This window comes from Populus alba, chromosome 7 (assembly GCF_005239225.2).
Source record: "Populus alba chromosome 7, ASM523922v2, whole genome shotgun sequence".
In the NCBI taxonomy this organism is placed as follows: domain Eukaryota; kingdom Viridiplantae; phylum Streptophyta; class Magnoliopsida; order Malpighiales; family Salicaceae; genus Populus; species Populus alba.
The window spans coordinates 7,287,954-7,313,419 of record NC_133290.1 but is presented as its reverse complement, the minus strand read 5'-3'; the positions used below and the strand labels follow the sequence as shown (position 1 = coordinate 7,313,419).

At 32.4% G+C, this 25,466-nt stretch overlaps 4 protein-coding genes across 5 annotated transcripts; 1 reads left to right on the top strand and 3 right to left on the bottom strand.

The window, feature by feature from the left end:
* Positions 1–129: 129 nt before the first annotated feature.
* Positions 130–14,899, bottom strand: LOC118047900 (uncharacterized). Of its 2 annotated transcripts, XM_035057334.2 has the most exons (14): positions 14,370–14,899; positions 14,106–14,268; positions 9,316–9,360; positions 3,749–3,825; positions 3,249–3,384; positions 2,829–3,102; positions 2,641–2,740; positions 2,440–2,564; positions 2,235–2,316; positions 2,000–2,132; positions 1,566–1,723; positions 943–1,458; positions 419–545; positions 130–259 (listed from the first exon to the last, which is right to left on the bottom strand). In XM_035057334.2, exons 5-14 carry the CDS (start codon positions 3,378–3,380, stop codon positions 248–250), a joined length of 1,659 nt encoding a protein of 552 aa, XP_034913225.1. In that variant the 5' UTR covers positions 3,381–3,384; positions 3,749–3,825; positions 9,316–9,360; positions 14,106–14,268; positions 14,370–14,899; the 3' UTR covers positions 130–247. The 2 variants fall into 2 exon arrangements, with proteins under 2 accessions (XP_034913225.1, XP_073266510.1); XM_073410409.1 differs by lacking the exon at positions 14,370–14,899 and having other exon boundaries at positions 14,106–14,317.
* On the bottom strand, positions 3,821–4,939 carry LOC118047841 (uncharacterized). Its single transcript, XM_035057245.1, has 2 exons — positions 4,039–4,939; positions 3,821–3,825 (listed from the first exon to the last, which is right to left on the bottom strand). The coding sequence occupies exons 1-2, from the start codon at positions 4,937–4,939 to the stop codon at positions 3,821–3,823; spliced, it is 906 nt and encodes a 301-aa protein (XP_034913136.1).
* LOC140955813 (uncharacterized) lies at positions 4,973–8,860 on the bottom strand. Its single transcript, XM_073410538.1, has 4 exons — positions 8,551–8,860; positions 6,990–8,366; positions 6,683–6,895; positions 4,973–6,234 (listed from the first exon to the last, which is right to left on the bottom strand). Exons 1-4 carry the CDS (start codon positions 8,858–8,860, stop codon positions 4,973–4,975), a joined length of 3,162 nt encoding a protein of 1,053 aa, XP_073266639.1.
* A 1,177-nt stretch (positions 14,900–16,076) lies between the features above and the next one.
* LOC118047826 (ribonuclease III domain-containing protein RNC1, chloroplastic) lies at positions 16,077–20,965 on the top strand. The gene is made up of 5 exons (XM_073410623.1): positions 16,077–17,003; positions 19,108–19,304; positions 19,760–19,968; positions 20,185–20,271; positions 20,503–20,965. The coding sequence occupies exons 1-5, from the start codon at positions 16,222–16,224 to the stop codon at positions 20,818–20,820; spliced, it is 1,593 nt and encodes a 530-aa protein (XP_073266724.1). The 5' UTR covers positions 16,077–16,221; the 3' UTR covers positions 20,821–20,965.
* Positions 20,966–25,466: the final 4,501 nt, after the last annotated feature.

Below are 25,466 nucleotides of genomic sequence, written 5' to 3'. Positions count from 1 at the left end.
TGTTACATGGGAATAGATAGTATATTCACAAAGTTAGTTGCAAAAGTCAAGTTTAGATAGTTAACAAAGTTAGTTGCAAAAGTTAGTTCAAGCATAACAAAAGCAGCGAGAGGTAAATATTTTATGTTTTATACATATAGGTAGAGAATTGGACGTGAATGAGCAGCAAGCTGTATCAACAACGCAGATGATGAAGACGCCCAATCAGGTTGTGATGTTGGAAAAGCAAGCATTGACTAACCCAATGTTAATTGGTTTCCTATTGGAAAAAATCAGTGTAACTGTAAGTTATAAATTTTATACAGCAACAAATATTAAATTTTTTAAAAGATAAATCAGTAATGAGAAATGAAGATGTCATTATTGTTGAGCATGTGAGTTCATAAAGAAGGGAAAGTAATTAGAAGTAGATGCTTACTTTTTCAGGTGATGAAACGGAGAGGCGCTGCTTCTTTGAAAGTTGAGGTGCAGGATTGTCATCATCTTTGTAGAGAAGCTCCTTTGATGAGTCTTCGTTGAAGGGTTTTGGGTGGGGAAGCTGGGTGCTGAATCATATGTTAAAAGGAAGTACTCAAGGAATGAGAAATGTAAACAATGTGAATGAAAGACAAAACAATTTATTTATTAGTAGAACAATTAAGTAATAACTTTCATAGGATGAATGTAGAGCAAATATGAGATAGTGGTGTCTTGGAAGTTAATATCTTGAAATCAAAAAATAAAAATAAAAATAATGATATAGTTGAAAAAAGATTCCACGGGATGATATTTGCATGCCAAATAAGATATTAAGAATGAAAGGGAAGAGTATTTATAAAGTTGTTGATCAGGCAAGGAATAATTATTAAAGGAATGCATATCAAAGAAATGAGATAGTGGCCTCCGTTGGTGTGTCATGTTTGCACTGGAATTATTTGTTATGTGTGGGGAGGCAAAACAAACCTGTCGTGTGGCTCAACATCATTGAAGGTTAATGCTCTTTTTGACTGGCGATGGCAGCTGTCATGGAACGTGTCTTTTTGTGGAGAGGTGTCCTGTTGTGAAGTTGGAGTCTGAATCTGAGATTGATCTAAATCCAAGGGATCTGCAACGTTTGGTGTTGGAGGGGTGAAAGTCCTTAAACTTCCAGTAGCAGAGGTTATTGAGGATGGCGTGTCAATGTTTTTAATGGGGCTAGGTGGGGTAATAGATGCTTCAGTTGGTATTTCATCAAAGATGTTGCAAACATATATCTCACATCTGCCGAGAACAGATTTGTATGCTCCAAATCGAAGCTGAAATATTTTTGTCTTGTTTAATTTCTCAATCATTTGAGGTGGAACAGTAAATGGGTCAGTGAATTGTTTGTCGAACACCAAATGATGAGCTGAAGCATTGAAAAAATACTCAGCTGTCTTGCCAGAGAGAAGAAAATTCGTGACATCTTTACCATCGCTGACGATGCAGTTAAGTCTGAACCTAAAAGATATGAAAAAGAGCTCTAGTTAAGAATGAAATAAAAGCATGGGTTAATATATGTTTCAGCTGAAAATTCAAGGATGTTTTGGTATGCATATTAGTTGAACCATGGGACTGGTGCAGAGGATGGATAGTCATGCTCCATGCACCGCAAATTATTAAGGAGTCCAGAGAGTGGCTTGTTGCAATCTGGACAGCTTTGACACCACCATCCCTTGAAGAGATCATAATCAACTATGAAAGCTTTACATGTAAATCTTTCATTCTGCAGGTGTCAATTAAAGCACAACGTCATACACTTTTTTTTCATAAAAATAAAGGCTATGCAGTGTTAGTGATTGCCAACAGCAGTGTAATCATAATATTATAGGGGTCTGGAACCAGCCATCAGATATAAAATTATAGGCCTTGAACTTCTATGCCATGATTCTTGATCCTAGACAATATATTTGACGATCTATCTTTATTAGATAATTGTTGGGCTTGGGCATCATGACATGAATTGCAATAAGTAACATTTAAAGAATAACATAATAGATACCTTGTGTTCGTATGGGTCCATACAGAGGATCTCTCTTATTGTTCTTCTATTTTCATTTATCTGAGTTTCCAATGAGAGGACAGCTCCTGATGATGGAGGCAGCTGGTGTAAGTCAACAGCCATTTGAGCATAGCTACAAAAAGATAAAGAAAAAGGTGTTGAGAATTAATTTAAACATTAATACATAAATTGGATTTTAACAAATGCAAAAGGTTCGAAGAATATAGAAATTTACTAATGATTGTATGCTAATAATTCTGGTATGTCCGGGTTAAAATACCAAACTGAAGCTGCGGTGCCAATTAGATTTGCAGATCCTATAAAAAATGTAACAACCACATATTTATCGGTGTATATTTAATGTGAAGAGGTTATGAAATTTGAACCGAAAATCTAATAACATTGAATGATGGTAGGCTTGATGATAGAACAAAGGAAACCTCTAAATTCAGAGACACGAAAACCAGCAAAAGCAACGATAAGAGGAGAATCTTGTTCTGCTAAAGAAGCGTCGTCAAAACTTCGAGCAATGTCACCCCATAAAGTGATACGAAGCTCCTCGCCTCTAAACAAAATAAAAGTATATTAGACTAATGCTAGGAGGAATTCAATATAATAAATAATTTGAATTTATCATTAACCGTATATTTTCAAGGATGAACTCCCTTTTGTCTTCAAGTGTTTGCCCCCGAACCAAAATCTTTTCTATTGGTTGTATTGCTTTCAGCCTACCGAGAACATCTATATAAATAATTGAATAGTCATGTTAGTGGAATGAAAAAACTATGCATGATACAGTTTGGTACATAAGGGTAAGAATGAAGAACACCTGTGAGAAGTCTTGATCCTTTTTCTTTGTTAAGGACATGTGCAAAATCTGTCAAATTAAAGTAATATCGTGGAATTGAAAGTGGGGGAGAATTGAGGCGAGTGACTTTGGTGTCAGACTTAAGATCAACAACAGCTTCATGGCCAACAACAGCATTCATGTAGCGATTTTCAAAGGTGTAGAAATTTTTGACTTCATAATATCCACCTTCAATAATGATTGAAGAAAAATGTGCAGCATCTCTAGATTTGGCTGATCCTTGTATTGCACCACCCTTGTTCATTAAAAAAAGGCAAATAAGTGGTGACATTGCATAATTGTGTGGGAAATTAAAAAATGGACCAAAAAAAAGCATGCAAGCAGAGGCAAGAATTTGAAGAAAACAATAATAAAGATCATATTAGTAGATATGTTGCATACCTCACGATCAACAAATAGGCAATTGAAGTTTGTTGCTTGTCCATTTTGTTTTGGAATCCAAACACGACATACTCGAGCTCGGATTAAAAGGTAGAAAACATATTTTTTAATGTTGTGTAAATGAATAGCCATCACTCTGCATTTAAAAAAAGCAAGGAAAAATTGAACAAATAAGTGAATAATTAAACATGAGATTAAAATATAAACATAGTTGTAGATCTAAATGGAACCCAAATCTGAAAATATAAAGCTAATATGGCAGAAAAGTGTCATCATAAAAGCATAAATTCTATTTAATTGTAGGAAATGTAATTCAGATCATGAATACATGTGTATGACAATTGATTATTTTCATACATGTATGGCAGAGGTGAAAGTAGTATATGAAACAAATTAATCCTTAGGAACAACAAAAATCAAGAATTAGCATGTCTACTCATTACTCAATATTAAAATCACCCTAAGCATGGAGTAAGGGTTGTGAAGAAAAAAAAACTTACATGAAACTGTAAAGGCAAGGAGTGAAGTCGTTGATCCAAAGTAGAAAAATAAACAGCAGACGAAGTGACAGACTAACCTGAAAAGACATGAAAAGACTTTATGAAAAATAGAGGAGCATGAGAAATTATTGTCCGCATACAGCAAAAAAAAAAGAAGCAAAAACTTAAATATATTATAGTTAAAATGGAACTATTTTTTTTTTTATGTTGAAAGAAGACTCATAGATGTTCAAGGTTATGAATAGGGAATTTTAAGACACAAAAGATACAACAATGGATACAAAGATTACCTTTTGGTAATAATTGAATGATATCCTTGTAAATAATGTTTTTGGCATAACATGATGGTTTTCCTTCATGATCGAGGGAAATGATTTTAAGTCCATTCTTTGATGTAACTCTTGATAAAGCAACATATAATTGACCATGACTGAAAACTTGTTCTTTCAAAAAGACACCAACAATCTTAAGTGATTGTCCTTGGCTTTTATTAATAGTCATAGCATAGCAAGGCCTAATAGGAAATTGTCTCCGTTTGATTGTGAAGGGGCATTTTTTATCATTAACTGGAAAGACAATTCGTGGAATAAAAACTCGATCTCCAATGTTAGAACCGATAATAATTTGGGCTTCAATAATTCGCTCGGCAAGCTGTGTAACAATAAGCCTTGTTCCATTGCATAAACCAGCAGAGGGACTAAGGTTCCGAAGTAACATAATCGGTGTGCCAATTTTCAAAGAAATACTGTGTTGGGGCACACCATTAAAGTCAAGCTGGTTGATAAATTCAATTGGATACAATAAATCGATGTTGTCAATATCACCAGAAGTTGTTTGGATAGAATCACAACTAAGAAAGTTGTATTTATGACCAGGTATAATATCAAGGATAAAATTATTAATCTCAGAAACAGTTAGGTTCTTCGGTGTAACAATTGCTCTGTCTTTAAAGTAGAATGGGTCAAGATGAGCCCTTTCAATGTCAGGATATATGGTAGAGACAATAGCTGCAATTGGAGAATCAATTACTTCAACCTGAAGCTCACATGGGATTTTGATAAATGCCGCATCATGATCATCCGAAACAGCCAAATCACATATTTGTCCATCACCAATTAAAAGGATCCACTCTGCAAACTGTCTAAGTTCATCCTTTTGGTATGGGCTTAAACCTTCAACTGATAGTCGCATATTTTGATTCAAAGTGAGGAATGTGAATGCAGATCATAGCAATGAGCTAGTAAAAGAAGCATTAATTATTTCTTCTTTTGTTCCTCCAGGTATAACAGGAAGAATTTGTCGGAAATCCCCACCTAATAAGACAGACTTGCCACCAAATGGATTGTTAAGTCTAAGAACATCTCGTAGAGACTTGTCCAAAGCTTCAAAACAGAATCTATTATTCATTGGAGCCTCATCCCAAACAATGAGTGATGTGATCTCCAGTAGTCGTGAAAGGTGAGTGTTGTGTTTAATCTCGCATGTTGAACTCTCATTAACTTCTAATGGAATTTTAAATCTAGAATGGGTTGTTCGCCCTCCAGGTAATAGAAGAGAAGCTATTCCAGATGAGGCAACAGCAAGAACAATTGAACCTTCAGATCTAACTCGATTAATAATTGTATGCCATAAAAAAGTCTTTCCTGTTCCACCATGACCATGAACAAATATGAGCGCTTGTTTCTTTTGTAGTATAGATGTAATAACAGAATCATAGATGTTTCTTTGACATGGATTAAGAAGTGGCATAGCCAATGAATGATTATTTCTAAGCTCAGCAAGATCATAGCTAAGCTCTTCCCTTAAAAGTTTGTTCCTGACTTCATCCATCAATCGACCATTTGGCATTGGAAGTTTATGATCTTCCAATGATGTCCCGGAAGCATTAAAAAGTTGCTCAAGCTCATACAACACATAGTTCTTAAGTTCGTCATCAGACAAACGAACGTTCAACATTGAGAAAGAAGATCTCAGATGATATTCAATGTCATCATGCATAGAGTGCCAAAATTGATCGAAAAGACTATTTGGATCAGCAACCTCACAAAACATAATAATATTAATAAAAAGTTGCCTTAGCTGCGGAGAAGAAGCTGTTGGAATAGCCTCACCAAATGCATCTGACCATTCTTTATCATCTCCTAAGAGTCCCAAAGCCTTGCATGCAAGTTGAAAAGTTGGAAATATTGTACCAGAGATTTGCCGCAAGTCTTCGAAGCTCTTTGCTCCTTTAATATGATTAAGTAACATTCTGAGAAAATACAACTCTCCAGCTGCAGGATGGACATACACAATGCGACCAAGGCAAAATCCACGTGATCTAACAATCCATTCTTTTTGCCTAGCATCCCAAACATACTTGTTTGGAAACTGTGAGTAAAATAGATCTCGTGCATCGACAGCAACCCTGTTGCGCTCAAACCACTCTGTGAGCATTGTCTTATTAATGCCAGGTCTCCCAAGAACTGACGATAAGGATTGATTACCTGAAAAAAAACACATGGTGTTGTAATGGCAGATGGACTTGAAGTCTTTCAACAGCTGGGCTCCTTGAATGGATTGGGAACTGGAATAACCGCCATACTGCTTCATATGGACAAATGAATCTACAATTTAGATAAGCTTGTATTTCATCATCAGTATCTTTTTTCATAACCATTCTGCATCGATCAGCTCCTTTGCTAACATACTTAAAAAGATACTTGATGAGCAGAGATTGACAACAAATTTCAACATTAATGTGTGCATGGTATCGAAGCAAAAGTTCTTTGTTGTACGGGACAACATGACAATTTGACAGGGAAATACCATTTCTAAAAATGTGACCCATAGGTTGCATGCGTCGTTTATAGTAAACAAAGCCATTCTCACCAAAGATGGTTGCATCTTTGTTTTTTTTTGGAAACTGTTTGGAACATTTATTCTTTTCCATACATTGAGCCTTTGGATTTGCAGCGCCGCATGGACCATGCATCATAAATTTTGAAACGATCTCATAGCAAATAGGATCTTGATGCTTGTCAGGTATTTCAGCTGAAATAATAGAGTCAACATCCTCAGGCGAACGGAATTTGAATTCTGGAGCTAGCCAAACTAACAAATGAGTATGTGGCAAACCTCTTTTTTGGAACTCCACAGCGCAAACATCTAAAAAGAGAAAATGCAAGTAAAGAAGTAAAAATGGATGTTTGTAGAAGGATAAAAATAGAAACTTGAAATTTAAGAAATCAAATAGAAATACCAGCAATTGTCCGTCCGAAAGGTTTTCCGGACTTGATGAATGACATCATATCAATTAGCTTGGAATGAAATACCCTTGCTATGATGTCAGGTTTGTCCTCAGGTTGATAGCTCCTTGTTTTTTTAATTTCTCGGCGAATTTCAGGCCAATTAACATTGCAGGTAAATGTGATAAAAAGATCAGGATTCCCATAACACCTACATATGGCCATAGCATCTTGGTAATTATTAATCATATACCGAGGGCTTCCTGTTAAAGATGATGGAAGTATAATTTTCCCTGTAGTTGATCCATCAATATCACCTCTAGTAACAGCATCATGTATTCCCTTGTAATGCTCACTTCTAAGATTTTCTTGGTTTGCACGTATAAAATCCAAACGTTCCTCTTCAACATTAACAAATGCATCAACCAAAAATTGCTGGTACAATCGTCCGCCTTTTATGAGAGTGCTTTCTTGTTTTTCTCTTTCATGAATGAGATAAGCATAATAGGCTCTCATTGAAACCTTTTGCCTTTTTTTAGGTGGTTGCTGCTCTTGATGAGCTAATGGAATATCAGTGTGAAAACCATCCTCACCATATGGAAAAAGAAGTGGATAATGAAGGGACATAAATTTTGGATGAAGCTTTGAGATCCTCTGAAGTGTTCCAGATAAACTTTCAATAATTATGTCCCGATCAGATTGACAATGACCAATGTCCCCAACAACCAAACCACCAATGTCATTTAAAGAAGGATCATCGTATTGCCTTGAGTCATCATCTCTTTTACCAATTAACCGAAGTTTGAATTCTGGAACCTCGACATCCCCAAACCTTTGCCCAGCATGACGGAACAAACGAACCAATTGATTAGATGAATCAAGCATATTGATTAGACCAACAACAATCTGACTATCCAAGCTTGATTGAAAATTTTCATTGCAGAATGGTTGCAGCCGGTTAGAAACCTCATTATCTGTATCGAAAATATAAAGTTGTGCAAACTTGGGGCCTCTATTATCCATGGGTAGAAGAGAACCCATAAGATGGTGGCAATATCCATTGACCTTAAAAACATAAGATCCAGGCCGAGAATTAATAGAATGATCTACCACAGCCCCCATGGACGTGAAAGCGAACATTGAGTTATAAGCACGAATTTCACGTCGAAACTTTTTGGACGATGAACCAATGTGTGGGTTAAGGAGGTTATCAAGATAGTTAGGTGTTTCTTGTGGAGCAGGAAGCACAACCTTCCCACTATTACAACAAAGTGTAAAGCATGGGTTTGTTTTGGCTGAACGGGCCAAGCGTTCTTGCAACCAAAAAAGAGCGTTGCAATGGTTACACTTGTATGTTTTATCCCCAAAATCAATGTATTCAATTAAATAACCTGTAAAAAATAAAGTTAAGAGAGTTGAACGAATGATATAAAAGAGGCAATCATAAATACAGGTGAAATGGATACAAAAGGTACATGATTGGATTACATACGCTTTTTTTTTTCTGATATGATGCCTGGCTTATAGTAGATTGATGATTAAGGGTTTGCTCAGAGAATCCTTCAGATTCATTACAGTGAAATGAAGCAAGGGCGGTAGACTGTGGAGGATTGGATAACCTTGCTGCATTAATTTCATTACTTTCAGTTTGCACTATGTTGCTTGATAAGGAGAAGGTGGTTTGTATATCTATGTGATGGCGTGAACAAACCAAAGTGCCAACCCCTTGAGTATGTTGTGGAGCAGATGGTGTATTTGAAGAGCTCGGGTTATCGGATAGCAAGATTCTATCAACAGGGGTTTCGTAGTCATTCAAGACAAATTGTGAGTATGGAGAAGATGACACATACTCATCCGGTTGAACATGTCCGTGAGGACTTGTCATGTTGTTGCTCTAAATAAACCATACAAATAAAAAACCAAAGTAAATGAAAGAAAAAACACAAAAAAACCATGATTAGTACAGGATCATGGCTAAGTGAAGGAAAACACAGGGATAGAGAAAATGCTAATGGCATGCACTTTCTAAAGAAACCATGTAAACACAGGGATAATTAAAAAAAAATGAAATTAGGTGCTGGCCAAAGATTAACTATCTTGGAAGGTGAAGGAATGATATTAGACTGAAATGTTCGATATATCATAAGACATGATGATAGGGTAGGCTTAGCTAAAAACATAACTCTTTGGTTCAGGAAAGGATGAAGATATAACAATAAAATGTTAAGTGATTAAAAAAAGACATTATATGTTGCTAAATATAGAAATACCATAATCATGATTAAGCATGCAAGGAAATAGAAATGGATAAAGTAAATAAGAGAGATGCATAAAATAAACCTGAGAAAATACTGATGATAAAAAAAAGTAGCCCCTTCAAAAGACCTGAAAAACAAAATTAAATTTTGATTAATATGTGCAAGGATAAAAATAAACAGACATGGGGCATAAGATCTGGAGAATCAGGCATGAAAGAACAAACAAAAATTAAAATAAAAGATGAGGCAACATATTTAGGTAAAAGAAATTAGTATCACAACTCCAGCAAGTACTACAAAAAACACAAATGAAGAAAGGGTAAGAAAACCAGAACAAAATGGTATAAGCTGCAAAGAATAAGGGCAATAATTTCTACAATCTATCACAATCCTGGTAAATGTAAAAGAAAAAAACAAAGGAAAGTAACAAAATCAAAACAAAATCGTATAAGCTGCAAAGAATAAGGGTTATAATATTTGTAATTTTTTTTTTTATCAAAAGACCTGAAAAACAAAGTTAAATTTTGATTAATATGTGCAAGGATAAAAATAAACAGACATGGGGCATAAGATATGGAGAATCAGGCATGAAAGAACAAACAAAAATAAAAATAAAAGATGAGGTAACATATTTAGGTAAAAGAAATTAGTATCACAACTGAAGCAAGTGCTTCAAAAAACACAAATGAAAAAAGGGTAAGAAAACCAAAACAAAATGGTATAAGTTGCAAAGAATAAGGGCAATAATTTCCACAATCTATCACAATCCCGGTAAATGCAATTACAACTTAGAAGACCTCTCATCTTCACCCATCATTTTTTATTTTATTTTTTTAACAATAAGGTATTATTTTTATCGATTTTTACGTATCAAATCCAAGTGCTTCCATTAATTCTTGAGCAAGCCTTCAATATACGATTTATGTCCCGAGATAATATTTATGATTATTTTTTAAAATATATTTTATTTAAAATATATTAAATATATTATTTTTTTCAAAATTGTTTTTTGAAATTAGTATATCAAAAATAATTAAAAAATATTAATTTTAAATGAAAAAAATACAATTTTTAAAATTTTTTTAGAAACACTTTTGAAATGCTAAAACAAACTAAATATTTTCTTTAATGATAAAAAATAAAAAATAAAAATATGGAAAATAAATCCACGAACTATATAATTAAAATCTTGAAAAGCTTTATTTAAAAGAATACCATGTATGTTTTAGTACATAATAGTTAACCATATTTTTTTATGTCACATACATTAATTTTGATATTTTCAATGAATGTTGTAACACTCTAAGGAATTAAATCTTTTTTAAAAAAACAAATTATTTTCATTTTCTTGGTTTATGTTATAGTTAACCATTAATTAATTTATGTAAATACCAATCTTAATATATCATTACATTACTTAATTTATGCATATTATTCTTAGGTATATAAGTTTTATACATTTCAATTGCATTTAGATTGCTTGACTATATCAAAATTCAATTCTTCTGAAATAGTATATTAAATTAAATATATTTTTAAAATAATTTTAAGAGTTTAATTTTTTACATCGATTTAATATATTCAAAATAATAATAATTTTCTAGCTTTTTATCTCTTAGTATATGGAGTTTGGATGTACTTGAGAAAAGCAAAATGAAAACAATGTAGAAATGTAGATAGAATGAACTCCATGTATCTTTTGCTTTTGAAAATTTAAAAATCTACTTTAGAATTATTTTATATAAATTTTATTTTTATATTTATCTCAATAAATAAATATATTTACATTTCACATAATTAAAGTGAGTGTTTGAAAGTGTAGTAAATATTTTTTTTTTCAAATATATTTTATCTTGAAAATACATTAAAATAATATAGATTTTTTATTTTTTAAAATTATTTTTAATATTAACGCATCAAAACAATTTAAAATATTAAAGAAATTAATTTTTAAGCTGCAAAGAATAAGGGCTATAATCTTTGTAATTTTTTTTTATGTCAATAAATAAATATATTTATATTTCACATAATTAAAGTGAGTGTTTGAAAGTGTAGTAAATATTGTTTTTGAAAATATATTTTTTCTTGAAAATACATTCAAATAATATAAATTTTTTATTTTTTTAAAATTATTTTTAATATTCATGCATCAAAACAATTTAAAATATTAAAAAAATTAATTTTTAAGCTGCAAAGAATAAGGGCTATAATCTTTTGTAATTTTTGTTAGTCTATTTTTTCTTTCAAATTTTTTGCGGGTGTTAAAATCTAAATTTCTATAATCTTAAATTTTGTTTCTTACCGAGCTCTATTTTTCTAAATTATGAACACCCTGCTTTATGTTTTTTGTAGCTTGCCTTTGGAAGATAAAACTTTATGAGTTGTTGTTTGGTAGAAAGCGGAAAGTTTCTTGTGATCAAAAAAATAAGTGCTTGGTGTAATTTATAGCAACTTGGCAAGGAGACCAGGGATGGGGCAATCTAAATTTATTGCTTTGTGTGTCCTGGCCAGTGCTAATGTTGGGACTATTTGTGGGGCTGTTATCAAGATAATACTGTTTTGGCTCATTGCTCGATGGGAAATATAAATAATACATGATGGGAGATAGCCCGCTATCTCGTCCCAATCCTGCATCAAAAGAAGTAAAATTTCCACTAAAATTTAATTTCGTTTTAATATGTTGAATTTCTCTTATTATTAATAAAGGCAAGCAATTAGTACGTACTTAATTATTAATAAAGGCAAGCATCATCACAAATTCTTAAAAGAAGCCCTAGCTACTTGCCAGAACACAACAATTGGAAAGGCAGTGCCAAGAATTTAGAGTCCTTTTTGACACAATAGATGGAAACAAAAACTGGGGGGTGGAGAGCCAAAATTTTCAAACGCTTTTCCATATAAAGATCCTTCGTGGTGGTTAAGGCCTAGAAAACAGCCTCAGCTTTAGGGCACCATGCTTTGCCTCCAAAAAAACCCTCCACTGTCCATCTCTCTCTCTCTCCTTTTCCTGTGGAAACGTGCTGTGTAACTACTGTACATTAAAGAGAGAATCGTGCATGCGGGAATATAAGATTAGGTAGAGTTCGTATAGTATGCGTGCGCCCCGATATTACACAGCTGCCTTAACATAAAGCTCCCCCCTCCTTTATGTTTTTGAGTCACTTCTCTTCTTCTTCTTCTTCTTCCTCTCAAGTCTCAACCAAATTAAATGGCAATCAACTGCAGCGGTACTCTTCGTTTCTGTTCTCACACCATGGTGGTAGCATTCAACTTTGTGGTTATCAAACCCACGTTTAATTCTTTCCTTCAAGAAAGGCCATTTAGATAGTATCCTACTCATTTCCATGAGAGGAGTAACCTTTCAAGCTTCCATTCGTGCAAGCTAGAGATGGTTCTTCCATAACGAAGGATAATTACATGCATGGGTGCATCCATGCAAGGGGAATCGAGCGTTCCTGGTCCGACTGATTACTATATATTTATGTGAATTTTGCTTCTACAGTTGTACAATCATCAGTCCTTGTTTTCATTACAGATTGATCCTCTCTTTGTTCCTGTTCTTTTCCTTATCGAGCATTATTTATTTTCTTTTGAGAGTTAGGATTGTATGATCTGTATTTGATTTTATATCATCTACCCAAATTGCTCCGTTTCAAATAACCCATCAACAACATCGAAGACCATGTTTCGGTCAACTCTCTCTCTTTTATCTCTCATGCAAATAATGCAGGGACCCCGACTCAACGCCGAGAGAGATGTGGGCTCGATCACTTCTGAGAGTGAAACACTCCCAGAAGAGAAAGGTCTTTCTTTTACAACTCATGTAACTCGGAATCATGCATAACTCAGTAGAATAAATCATAAGCCGCTTCTGCTCTGCTTTTAACATTGATTCCTGCCTCAGCTTTCGTGAGCATGATACCACTCGCTTTTCCTAGCTAATTTAGTCTATCCCTCAATTTATCTTCACGACCACTATCAAAACCTCTCTTTTCACTCTCTGATTTCAAAAGCAACCGAGAGACCACGACGACGTGTCTTTTAATTTTCGATGGAGAAGATGGAGAATGTTTCCACAAGGGCGACCTCGCTGGTACTGCTGGTCCTTATGACAGAAGCGTGTTCCTTTGCTTCAAGAACGCTGATGCGTGGCTACCTCATGTTGAGGAAGATGATCCACCGAAAGTCGTCTCCACCGCTTTGAAAACTCACAAAGACAACATCACTGTCAAGGTAAGTTCATCTTCTTTCAAAGAGTTTTTTTTTAATTATTTATTAATAATTTTGATTGGTAGACGAAGGCGACAATCTGCGAAAGAGGAGAAGGAACCGAGTTTGAGAACAGATTTTAAAAAGTTTATTACTGAAGAAGAATTTGAAGTCTGTTCCCTCTGGAGTTGAAATTTTTTTTTTAGGATTAATTCTAATATGTGATAGTTTATGAGCATAACAGCTATGTGCCAAAACCAGAAAGAAGACACAAACGATGAAAAGAGCCACAAACGATGCACAACCAAACTGCAGAATCAGACACAAACGGAAAGACACTTTATGCCTAACGAAATATAAAAACACAACTCCAAGCAGACTTTTTACATCGGCAGAGCTTATGAAAATCCCCTTGGAGACTAATCAGTGGAATTAAATGATCTTAGATTGAGCCGGATTGCAAAAGGGAGAAATGGAGCACCAAATATATGTAACCAATTCCTAATAATAATTAGAAATTAATAATTAACCAAATGGCTATTTCCTTTGGCAAAGCAGATTGCAAGAAACAGGTAATTAATTACTCATGTATTCTGCAGGGTTTTTTTTTTTTACAGTATTCATGCATGATTTGCGTGGAAAAGCAAGAAGAGAAGAATCAACCTGGCCTGGGGGAGGTGCTTGCTGTTGTTGTTGGTCTGTCGTGAGGATGGTGGTCCACGGTGGAGCTGTTGGTGGTCGTCGGTGGAGCTGCTGGTGATCCACTGCAGCTACTGGAGAAGGCAGAAAAACAACGGTGGATGTTGATTGCTAGTGTGGCTTTTGGCTGGGGAAGAGTAGAGGTGACAATGTGTTCAAATATTATAAGAGAGGTGGGAGCTGAGAGATGCATGATTCACGTGGAAAAGCAAGAAGAGAAGAAGCTACCTAGCCTGCGGGAGGTGCTTGCTGTTGTTGCTGGTCTGTCGTAAGGATGGTGATCCACGATGGAGCTGCTGGTGATCCACTTCAGCCACTGGAGAAGGCAGAAAAACAATGGTGGATGTTGATTGCTAGTGTGGCTTTTGGCTGGGGAGAAGGAGACGTAACAATATACTCAAATAACAAAAATGGCAACCAAAATGGAACAGGAAACAATGAAAACGGAAAGGCAAGCATGTATGTATAATGATGCCAACGCCACATTTATTTAATGCACCACTCAGAAGATCATTTAATTATTTTAAAGGTGATAAGATGGCAGACAATTCAGTATTCAAGGAAAAGAAGACCCGATTACAGGGAAAAAAAAAAACGGGCAGCCTAATTTTTCAACCATCATGATGTCGTTTTTTTAAAACCTATACAGTGATAATATATTTCGTGGGAAAGCGAAAACATCCAACAATAATGCAGAGACGATGGCAGGGAAAACCGTGGGGAAAGCTACAGTACTTTCCCCACGCGTTTTAGAGTTCTTTAATAGTCAAAAGCCAAATAGACTTTCTCAATTAAACTGTTTATTTCAATAGTTAATGTCGACTTTGATTTTAATTCACTCCTTTTTTTTTTTTTCGGAGTGACTCGTGTCTTGCTATTTATCTCTTTACTTTTCTTCATGTGACATCACAATTTTTATTTCATCTTTTGTATTTATAGATCAGCTGACCAATTGATCTAGAAATACACTATAGGTGCTTTTCAATTCTTCTCCTTGTTTTTATTTTGACTCCTATTTTGCTTTTAATTTTCTTTCAATTTATTTATTTATTATTGATAAATTGGCTCTCTCTTTTCTCCACATCTTTCTTGTTGTTTTTAGTTATTTAGTTTCTTTCTGTGTAAGAAAAGAAGCACAAACCCTAAGTAAAGCGAATTTTTAATTTATTTCTTACTAATATAATTAAAAAGATTAAAGATCCTATTTTATTTAAGTTTTATCTCCCCTAAAAAACAATACTATAGTGTGAGTTATACTGATATACACAAAGCTTGACATGAATTTGAACTCTATGAATTTCTGGACAAGTATTAAATAAAAATACAAATAATTTAATGGGAGTTGGGTTGATATAAGATATTGTAGAAATTAGTAGTATTATTAATGTTAATAACATTGATGTTGGTACTCATATTAACACTAATAATGTTTTAGATAATAATTATTTAGATGAATATTTTAGAAATAATGAGAAAATATAAGTAATAAAACACCAATAAATTATTTGTTTTAGGTTGATTTATTTTTAGTTAATAAAATTTTATAGACATAATTGTATTGTATTGTGTTTTTTATTTACTTAAACCATGTTTTTATTTGAAGTATTTGAATTTTTATATTTGTTTATTTTTTTTAATTGTGTTATATAGTATTCTGCTTTAATTGTCAATATATAAATGATTAAAAAATTATTTACAATTTTAAAATCTAAAATTACATTGTATTTTTCAGCGTTAAAAAAATATTTTTGAAAACCTTACTCTTCTCTTCTGCCAAATGAATTTTGCATCAAGTTTAATAGTAAGAAAATAAGAAGTAAGAACTAAAAGAACGGCATCTGAATAGGCAGGTCGTTTAGGGCATCCTCATAAAACCAACGACAGACCGTTTTGACATTCAATGACATATGATATGGTCTTGTAAAAATCTCTAGTCGTCACCACCACCACCTTGCTAGCTTTTCTTGCTAGTCACCACTACACCTTATCCATCTTCATAGCGAAAAACCAAAACCCACCATTTTCTGTCCTAAATAAATTTAAAGTGTTTCACATTTCTTTTAGCACTTTCAGACCAGTAATGGAACTCTCCTCTTCTTTCTCTCAATTACCAAAAATATCTGACATCTCCTTCTCATCTTCTTGTGCTCCTTTCCCCCTTCAAATCAGATACCTTAAACCCCACCACAAAACCCTACAAAATCTTGGTGTTTTTGCAGTCGCTGTAGACCCACAAGAACTCCCTAAAAACAGCCCTCAAAGACTTCTTAAAGAACTAGCAGAACGCAAGAAAACCACATCCCCAAAGAAAAGAATACCCCCAAAAAGATTCATACTTAAACCCCCACTCGATGATAAAAGACTCGCACAGAGGTTTTTGAATAGCCCTCAACTGTCCCTCAAACAATTTCCATTATTGAGTTCTTGCTTGCCTTCTTCAAGGCTGAACAATGCTGATCAAACTTGGATTGATGAGTATTTGTTAGAAGCCAAGCAAGCTTTGGGGTACCCTTTAGAGCCAAGTGACAGATTTGGGGATGATAATCCTGCTAAACAGTTCGATACTTTATTGTATTTGGCATTTCAGCATCCGAGTTGCGAACGGACTAATGCCAGGCATGTGAGATCAGGGCATTCAAGGTTGTGCTTCTTGGGGCAGTATGTTTTGGAATTGGCTTTCGCTGAGTATTTCTTGCAGAGATATCCTAGGGAGTCTCCTGCTCCTTTGAGGGAAAGAGTTTTTGGGTTGATTGGGAAGAGGAATTTGCCCAAATGGATTAAAGCTGCCAGTTTGCACAACTTGATTTTTCCTTATGATAATATGGATAAGTTGCAGAGGAAGGAGCGAGAACCGCCAGTTAAGTAAGTTTGCTTCTGTTTTTTTGTTGTTTTAGATTTTTGAACAAACTCTTCATTTCATTGAATTTCAAAGTTTAATTTGAAGCTGTGGCATTAACATGAGTAAGATGAGTTAATAGCATGAATTTTTAGGATTTATGTTGTGGATTTGTTATGCAATATGCTTCTAAAATGATTTTTGATAGTTCTAGATTATGTGAAAACTTTTGGATTGGCTGTTAATGTGAAGTATACGATGTGGTACGTTCAAATGAATGGATTCCATATCTGAAACATGGCGCCAATGTTTTGGTTTTTAGTTGTTGGCATGCCTTAGTATACATTATATGAAATCCTCAAAGAGATTGTGGCTATTGCCCAACTGCATCTAAGGGCTATGGATCATTTATACAAGTGGGTGCATGAATACTCATACAAGTGTGTACCATTTTTCCATATATGGAGGTTGGCATTGTCTGGCTTTAGGAAAGAGAGGTAGATTATGTTTTCAGAAAAATCTGATGGGAGACAGATTTGTGCTGGTTATTCCTTGATCTAGTGTGAATGGGTACCAGCTTTACGATTTATAGTGCGCGACTAATATAATGCAATTACTGATGTTTATTTATTAGAGAACTAGGATGCTGTGCAATAGTGAATCAAAAGGGGATCAATTCTCCCTTTTGTTGAGGGCCAGAGAGCAGACTTGCTCAAGCAGGCAGGTTGAATTTATTTGCTAGGTTGTATCTGTTCTCAAACTTTTCTCCGAACTCTAGAGGATGGGAACCAAGACAGGTCAACTGATATTGGAGTTTCATGGAGATCAAATATCAAAGCATGCAAATCTTTTCCAAGTTATGTGCTAGCTGAACAAGGTTTAAAAATCAACCATTAGTCATACAACAAAAACCTGTTATGGAACAGGCTTTGGAGATTCATGAGTAATGCCCTGAACAATCTTTATTTAAAACCATAATCAATAGACCATTATGCTTTAGAAGGCTTAGTACAGGAGCCACCTCTCTTGCACCTTCTACCTTTTTTAACTGTTTTTGTTTTCAAATTTTTGGAAACAGAAACAATAAACTTTATATGTGTGTGTGTGTGTGTTGAAAAAAAGCAAAACCAACAACCACTTTGAAGAATTTTTAAAAATCAAGCACAAAAAAATTGAAAATTTTTTGAAAACGACTTTGCTTGGTTTTGAAATTTTTTGACAACTAACGTGTCTTTCTATTATTTAAAATAAAAATGAAAAAGATACCAAACAACCCCCCTAATTTTGCTTTAAAAATCAAGCACTTAATCTTGATTTGAAGATTTTAGTACAAACCTCAACTATTTCAGTTTTTTTATTTATTTATTTTGCAAAAAAATGTTAGAATTGCCTTCTTTATGCTGCATACATAGAATTTATGTTTTCCTACTCTTAGAGTGGTGTAAATTATGAACTTTATTTATCGCCAGACTTGTTTCTAGTATTCTTTCTAAAATTATTGAAAACTTTTTGAATTAGAAACAATTTTCTAGAAACTGTCGACCATAACCATGACTTTGTGACCATGATAATAACCAAAATTTAAAACCACGTTGCTGAAGGCTTTGGATGGAGCCTTTGATTGTTGCTTCAATATGCTAATCATTTCATTTTGATGCTTCCCAGAAAGAAGATGATAAAGATGGTATTTTGAAGTTGACAATTTTATTTTGAAAATACTCTTGGTAAGTTGGCATTCACATGTTAACAGATTGAAAGTTTATACCCCAAGCAAATAAATGAAACTTTTGGTAAGATAAGTGTCAGCGGTACAGTTGGCTGGATGTTTATCTCATCTTTTCCAAATCTCTAGATAGTTTACTGTTCAAACAAAAGAAAAAAGAAAAACATTAGCTTGTGTTCAGTGACTTTATATTTCTGTAACAGCTTCTCCACAGCTTAAATCTACTTGTTCCTTTATATAACAATGATTATCTTTAGCAGCATCTCCATGCTTGATTTGTTGGTAAACCTCACCTTCCTGTCAATTTTAAACTGTTAGCTTTGTCATTCTTGACATGTGAATTTATATAAAATAGGTATATGCATATATATGGTTTCTAACATTCTGCTGCTATGGGCACTGGGCAGGTCTGTGTTCTGGGCTCTGTTTGGGGCAATATACTTGTGTTTTGGCATGCCAGAAGTATATCGTGTTCTTTTTGAAGTATTTGAGATGGACCCAGAAGCAGAGGATTGCCAGCCAAAATTAAGGAGGCAATTTGAAGATGTAGATTATGTTTCTGTTGAATTTGAAGGCAAGCAGCTCAGCTGGCAAGATGTTGCTGCTTATAAGGCAAGCTCCCGTTTTGTTTAAGCCTTTTTTTAGTTATGATAATTTTACTATTTTTAAAAGGAAAAAGGAAAAAGGAAAATTGAGAACAAGTATAATCATCAGGGTTCTGATTGAAAAATGGCTGTATGGAATAATAACCGTCAGTTGTCATCTTCATGTTCTTGATAGCATGTCAATGCAGCATTCTTGCCCATGCTTTACTGAACCATGGAGCATAACAATTACATCAGACAACATTCTAGATTTATATACAAGCTGTTTTGGGATCAGAAAAAGGATCATGCATGAGTGACTTTACCCACTGTTTATAAAGTGAAAATAAGCGCGTGGTTGCAAGTTCAAATCTTCTATTTTAATTTTATTCTTCATCTGTTTTTCTCTTAACAAAACAAGAGCTGATTGCATTTTATCGATGTTGGATGGAATCCCTTGATTGATGTTCATTACCTTTGCAGCCTCCTGAAGATGCTCTCTTTGCACACCCTAGGCTTTTCAGGGCTTGTGTCCCACCAGGCATGCACCGATTCCGAGGAAATATATGGGATTATGAAAGCAGACACCATGTTATGCGAACATTGGGCTATCCCCTAACAATGAGAGACAGAATTCCAGACATAACTAAAGCTAGGAATATCGAACTTGGACTTGGGTTACAGGTATTCTTTACTCTATGCTAGTTTATATGTGCAGACACTCACAAATGAACTGAAGTTACCTTCTGGCATCATTTTATAAGTGTGGCACCGAATACACATAAATACATAATTCTCAAACATCCCTTATTCAGAAGATATGCTTTCTGTTCTCTTTTTTTGTTATATAAGAAAATTTACTGGGTTCTTGTTTCCTGACCATCTGACACTTCATTGCAGCTCTGTTTCTTGCACCCATCAAACCACAAATTTGAGCACCCTCGATTTTGCTATGAGCGATTAGAATATGTCGGCCAAAAGATCCAGGTAATGCCTTGTATGTTTTTCCTCAAACAAATTCAACTTGTTTTTTGCCTGTCTTTGTAAAATGAAATGTTATGTTTCTATGAATGCGACTGTGTTTTTGCGGCGAGCTTTAAAATCTACAACATGGAATAAAAAGTTCAAGAAAAGGAGAAATCTCTGTTTGAGATACAAGCAAAATATGCTGTAGTAAAATCATTTTGAGAGATCTCTGTTTTCATTTCTTTCCTGTAGGATATTGTCATGGCCGAGAGATTACTGATGAAGCATCTAGATGCTCCTGGAAAGTGGCTACAGGAGAAGCACCGCCGTGTTCTCATGAACAAGTTCTGTGGAAGGTACTTGAGAGAGAAGCATCTCCATAAATATATCATCTATGCTGACAAGGTTGCAGATGCATACGAGCACAATAGAAGACTAAGAAACCCTTCGACAACTGCTGTTAACCATGCCCTCCACGGGCTTTCATACACTATATATGGGAAACCAGACGTGAGGCGCCTCATGTTTGACGTTTTTGATTTTGAGCAAACTCAACCAAAACTTGTATGAAGATTCAATGAAAATAATGTCGTTTTCATTTCCTTTAGCCTTTGAAATATAAGTGGATTAAAGGTTCGTTTCTGGCCCAATTTCTCATTTTCTTCTTCCTGTGTACTGTCAAAGGATGATTATTGATTTGGTAGTGTTTGACACCTGTTCCGGGATACAAGTGATGATGCTCTCTATCTTTCTTTCTTTCTTTACCCATTTTTTCAGGTTGGCTGGTAGTGGTGAAGGTCGCTCAGATATTTGACACAGTTTTTTACACGAATTATACACTCACCTTGCATTATGCAAAGTTTTAAATTTGGGTGAACTGCATTTTAGCTCCTATAAACTATAAAGTATGAAGTCATCAATATTCCACTTCCCTTCCAATAATTGAAATCTCTTGATATTATCTGAAAAGTTATTCTAATGTTACCTCTACTTGTATTAACTTTTAATAGCTACGATATGCCCTCTGTTCTCATCATTTTCTCTTATCTTTTCCCCTGCTCTCATGTCTCCCTTCTAAATCCGGATGCATGTGCTGCTAGTATCTCACAAAATTAGTTAATAACCTAAACCACCTGCGAGAACTTTCAAAGTGTGGGCGTGCAATAAGAATTCACTGGTTATTTAATGAATTGGGATGAAATTAAGTCCATAACAGTACTATTGGAAATTTTTAAAGTAGAGCTGAGTAAAATATTATGAATCTATGGCTCTATTTGTTTTATGAAAAATATTTTACATGTAAAACATTTTCTCGTAAAATATTTTTGTATGTTTGGCTTGAAAAATATTGTAGTAATGGTTGTGAAGAAAGAGGTAATGAGATTTTGGTGGTGGTGGAAAAAATAGCAATAATTGTTAAAAAAAAAATGATCAAAAATAATTCAATAATATTATAAATGAATTCTATTTATAAATATTTTACGGAATTTCATAAGCTAAAACTATTTCTCATCAAAATAAACTAAGTTTAAATATTAATTATATATTTTATATTCAGTAAAATATTATATGAAAAAAAAAACGTAAAAAAAAAAATTTAAAAAAATATTTAAAAAAACACAAAAATATTTTACGTGAAAAAAAAACCTGTGAATGAGTTTAAATATACCCTAAAATTTTAGCAGTTTTAACAGATCCATTTCTCGCACATGCTAAAGCTTTTCCACGGAGTTTTTTTTTTTTTTTTTTGGGATTTCAAACTCAAATGTTGAATTTGACTTGAAGGTTGGATTAATATATATATTGACGGAAAGATCTCTGAACATAAAAAATCAACATAATACGAGAAATAAAACAAAAAATTTGAAAGCCTCACGACGAAGTTAAAATAAAGCTTTCTCAGGAGGGGGAAAAAAAGAGCTGGCTTTAAAGTTTCTTGTATCCTTAGTTTTTTTATATTTTTTTTAGTTGAATTTTTTTTAAAATTTTATTATTTAATGGGTCAACTAATTAATTTTTTTTTTAATTTCACTTTAACAATAAATTGGTTAATAATTAAATTTTATAATTTTTTATAATTTTTTTTTTTATCAGATTATCTCAATCACATGACTTAGATTATAGGCTTGGCATGTCAACTCATGTTGTCTTAGGTTGTTTGTTTTTTTTTTTTTTAATTTATTTTTTTTTTAATTTTATTTTTTAATATTAAATTGATTGTAAATGAGTTTTATAAATTATTTTGATTTGCATTATATGGAGTATCATGATTTTATGATTCGAGTCTTAAATTTGGTCAGTCAACCTATGTTAATTTTGTTCGTTCCAAATATGTTTCTTTATTAATATATTTTTTAAAAAAAATATATGTTGTATTGGAAAATGTTTTTAGTTAAACAATATTTTTAATAATCGTTTAGGTTGTTTCTGAACTTGTCTAACTAATTAAATTATATTGATCAATCCAAATATTATTTAATTTTTTTTATTAGAAAACACGTTAACAATATCTAAATATTTTTTGCATAATAAAAATTATTTAACCTACAATAACAGCATAGCATGACCTAATAATCTATAATATAGTAAATACCACTATTTTTTTTAATTGAACGAACGGGATTTGGATTGGCTTTTTGATACATCCTATCCTTACAAGTTACAAGCATATAATCACATAGTCATACCTTAATTACTCAAAAACATTTTTCAATTAATTGGATTTTTAAAGTTCAAAACCTTCTTTTCCACGTTTATTAAATTACTCTATAAACTAAAGCAAGATGGGTTTTCATTGTTTCTTTTACTGTTTAGCATGACTTAATGTGCATTGTTGACTGCGATAATGTGCCTAATTTACCTATCTATTTCCACATTTAAAAAAAAAAAAAAACATTTAACACATGACACTGTTTAGAAATACGACGTAAATTATTTTTTAAAAAAATTATTTTTTTATTAAAATTATATTTTTTATGTTTTTGAGTCATTTTGATGCGCTGATCTTAAAAATAATTTTTAAAAAAATAAAAATATATATATTATTTTAATATATTTCGACACAAAAAATACTTTAAAAAACAACTACAACCATACTTCTAAATAGATAATACATTGTAGACAACCACAATGTGCCTAATTTATCTTTTTTATTCAGCCCTCTCAATATTGTTAGTTTTATCTCTGAAATTTTTTTTAAAAAAATTATCACTCTATGTTATGTTTATATTATTTAAAAACCTTATAATTCTTTTCGATTCATATGATACATCGTGTTTGTTATGTCAAAAGATTGTCGTGTTTGTTATGTCAAAATCAATCTTGGTTTTGAATTAATACTTGATTTTATTAGACGAGAATTTGAATTTGTCATTATAAAAAATTAAAATAATAAGAACTAAGTGTAACACATTAACATACAAGCATCCCCTTTATTCTTTTTATTTTTTAATGTTCACGGGTGCTAAAGAGTGCACTTTAGCCCTTAAATTTTATTTTTTTCACTTTGGATCCTTGTGTTTTGAATATTTCACCTTTTAGTCATAAATTTTATTTATTTTACATATTTAGTCTCTAAATTTAAAAGAAGCAAAAAAGCCTTGAAGAATTAGAAAGGAAAGAGAAAGTTGTCGTTGATCACTTTCTAACCACAAAAATATTTCATCTTGATATTATTAAGTTTCTCTTAAATAAAAGATGTGTCATAGAAATATTTTTAAGCTTCCATCTCACTAGAAAATAGAAGGTCAGGTTAAGAAAGAATTTTTTTGGTTTAATAATGGGTTTTTTTGGTTGATTTATGAGTGTTTTAGGGTTAAAAATTGTTTTATTAAGCTTATTAGGGTATTTGTTAAGTGTTTTATATGAAAATAAATTAAATAAATTATTTTTTTTTAGATGCCATGCTCTTTTATTTATTTATTTATTTATTTTGTTGGGCAAGGTACACAGGTCCAATCTCCTTGCCTAGACACCTGGCCTCTTTTTATGATTTCTTTTTCATCTTTTTTTTTTTATTATTGAAATGCATTGTAAATTAAATATTTATCATTATATTTAAACTATGATATAGTTTCACCATAGTTCTTAAGTAATATTATATGTTTTTATGAGGATGTTAAAGATTTATTATTATTATTGTTATATACCTAAAATGCAAAAATTAATTTAAAACATTACTCATGAATATTCAATGAAAAGTTTTTTTTTTGTTAGTATTTTGAATAGTTTTTTGACATGGTTTTATAACATTAATTGTTTTTTTTTTTAATCACATACAAAATATTGAGGTATTATTTTAATATTTTTTTTTAATAAAAAGTTGCTTTTTAAAAATAATGATGGAATTTTTCTTTAAAATAATGCTTATGATTAAAAATCATGCTTCCATTAAAATAAAATAAAAGATGCATTACTGAAGAAATAGGTTTATAATGAAGATATATATTTTTTTCAACTTATTTGAAATGGTTGAAATAGTTGACAAACATTTGTTTTAATTGTGCTTCCTTGTATTAAAAAAATGTGCCACTAATAAAAAAATTATATCATTGTTTTAAAGAAGATTAAAGTTTTTATAATGATATTATCAATTTTTTTTATAAATAATTATTTATCACCACGAATTATAAAATAATTAGCTTATAAATATTGAATGAAAATAAAATATCTATTTTTAAAGCTTTTTTATAGTGATTTCACTATATAACTTTCTTAGATTTATTGTTCTCATATAGTTACATCAAATGATTTTTAATTAAAACTTTCTTTCATAATCATAATAATTTTTTTTTTAAAAAAAACAATGCTTCTCATAATTTTTTATTAAAATAAAAAATACTTTAATAAAAAAATTAAAATTTTAATTAAAAATATATATTTTTTATGACATTGATAACCGAGTCACTTATGGATATGCCAAGTCCACAACATCAACTCTTATTTATTTTAATTTGAAAACTAAGTCTAGACTTAGAAGTCAGATAAGAAAATTGTTGAATTGTCATGTTGACTCGCTAATCCGTTCTAAATTTAATAATATTAACAAAAAAAACCCCACGATAATTAGCAAGTTTGAAAACATTCGAACTTTTTATAATGATATGTCAATTTTTTCAAAAGTATGGTAGCTTTTGTGATTGTAATTTGAAAGAAATTGTTTTATAAAAGACATTTTTTGTTAAGGTTGATTTGATATTTATATATGTTTGGTTAAA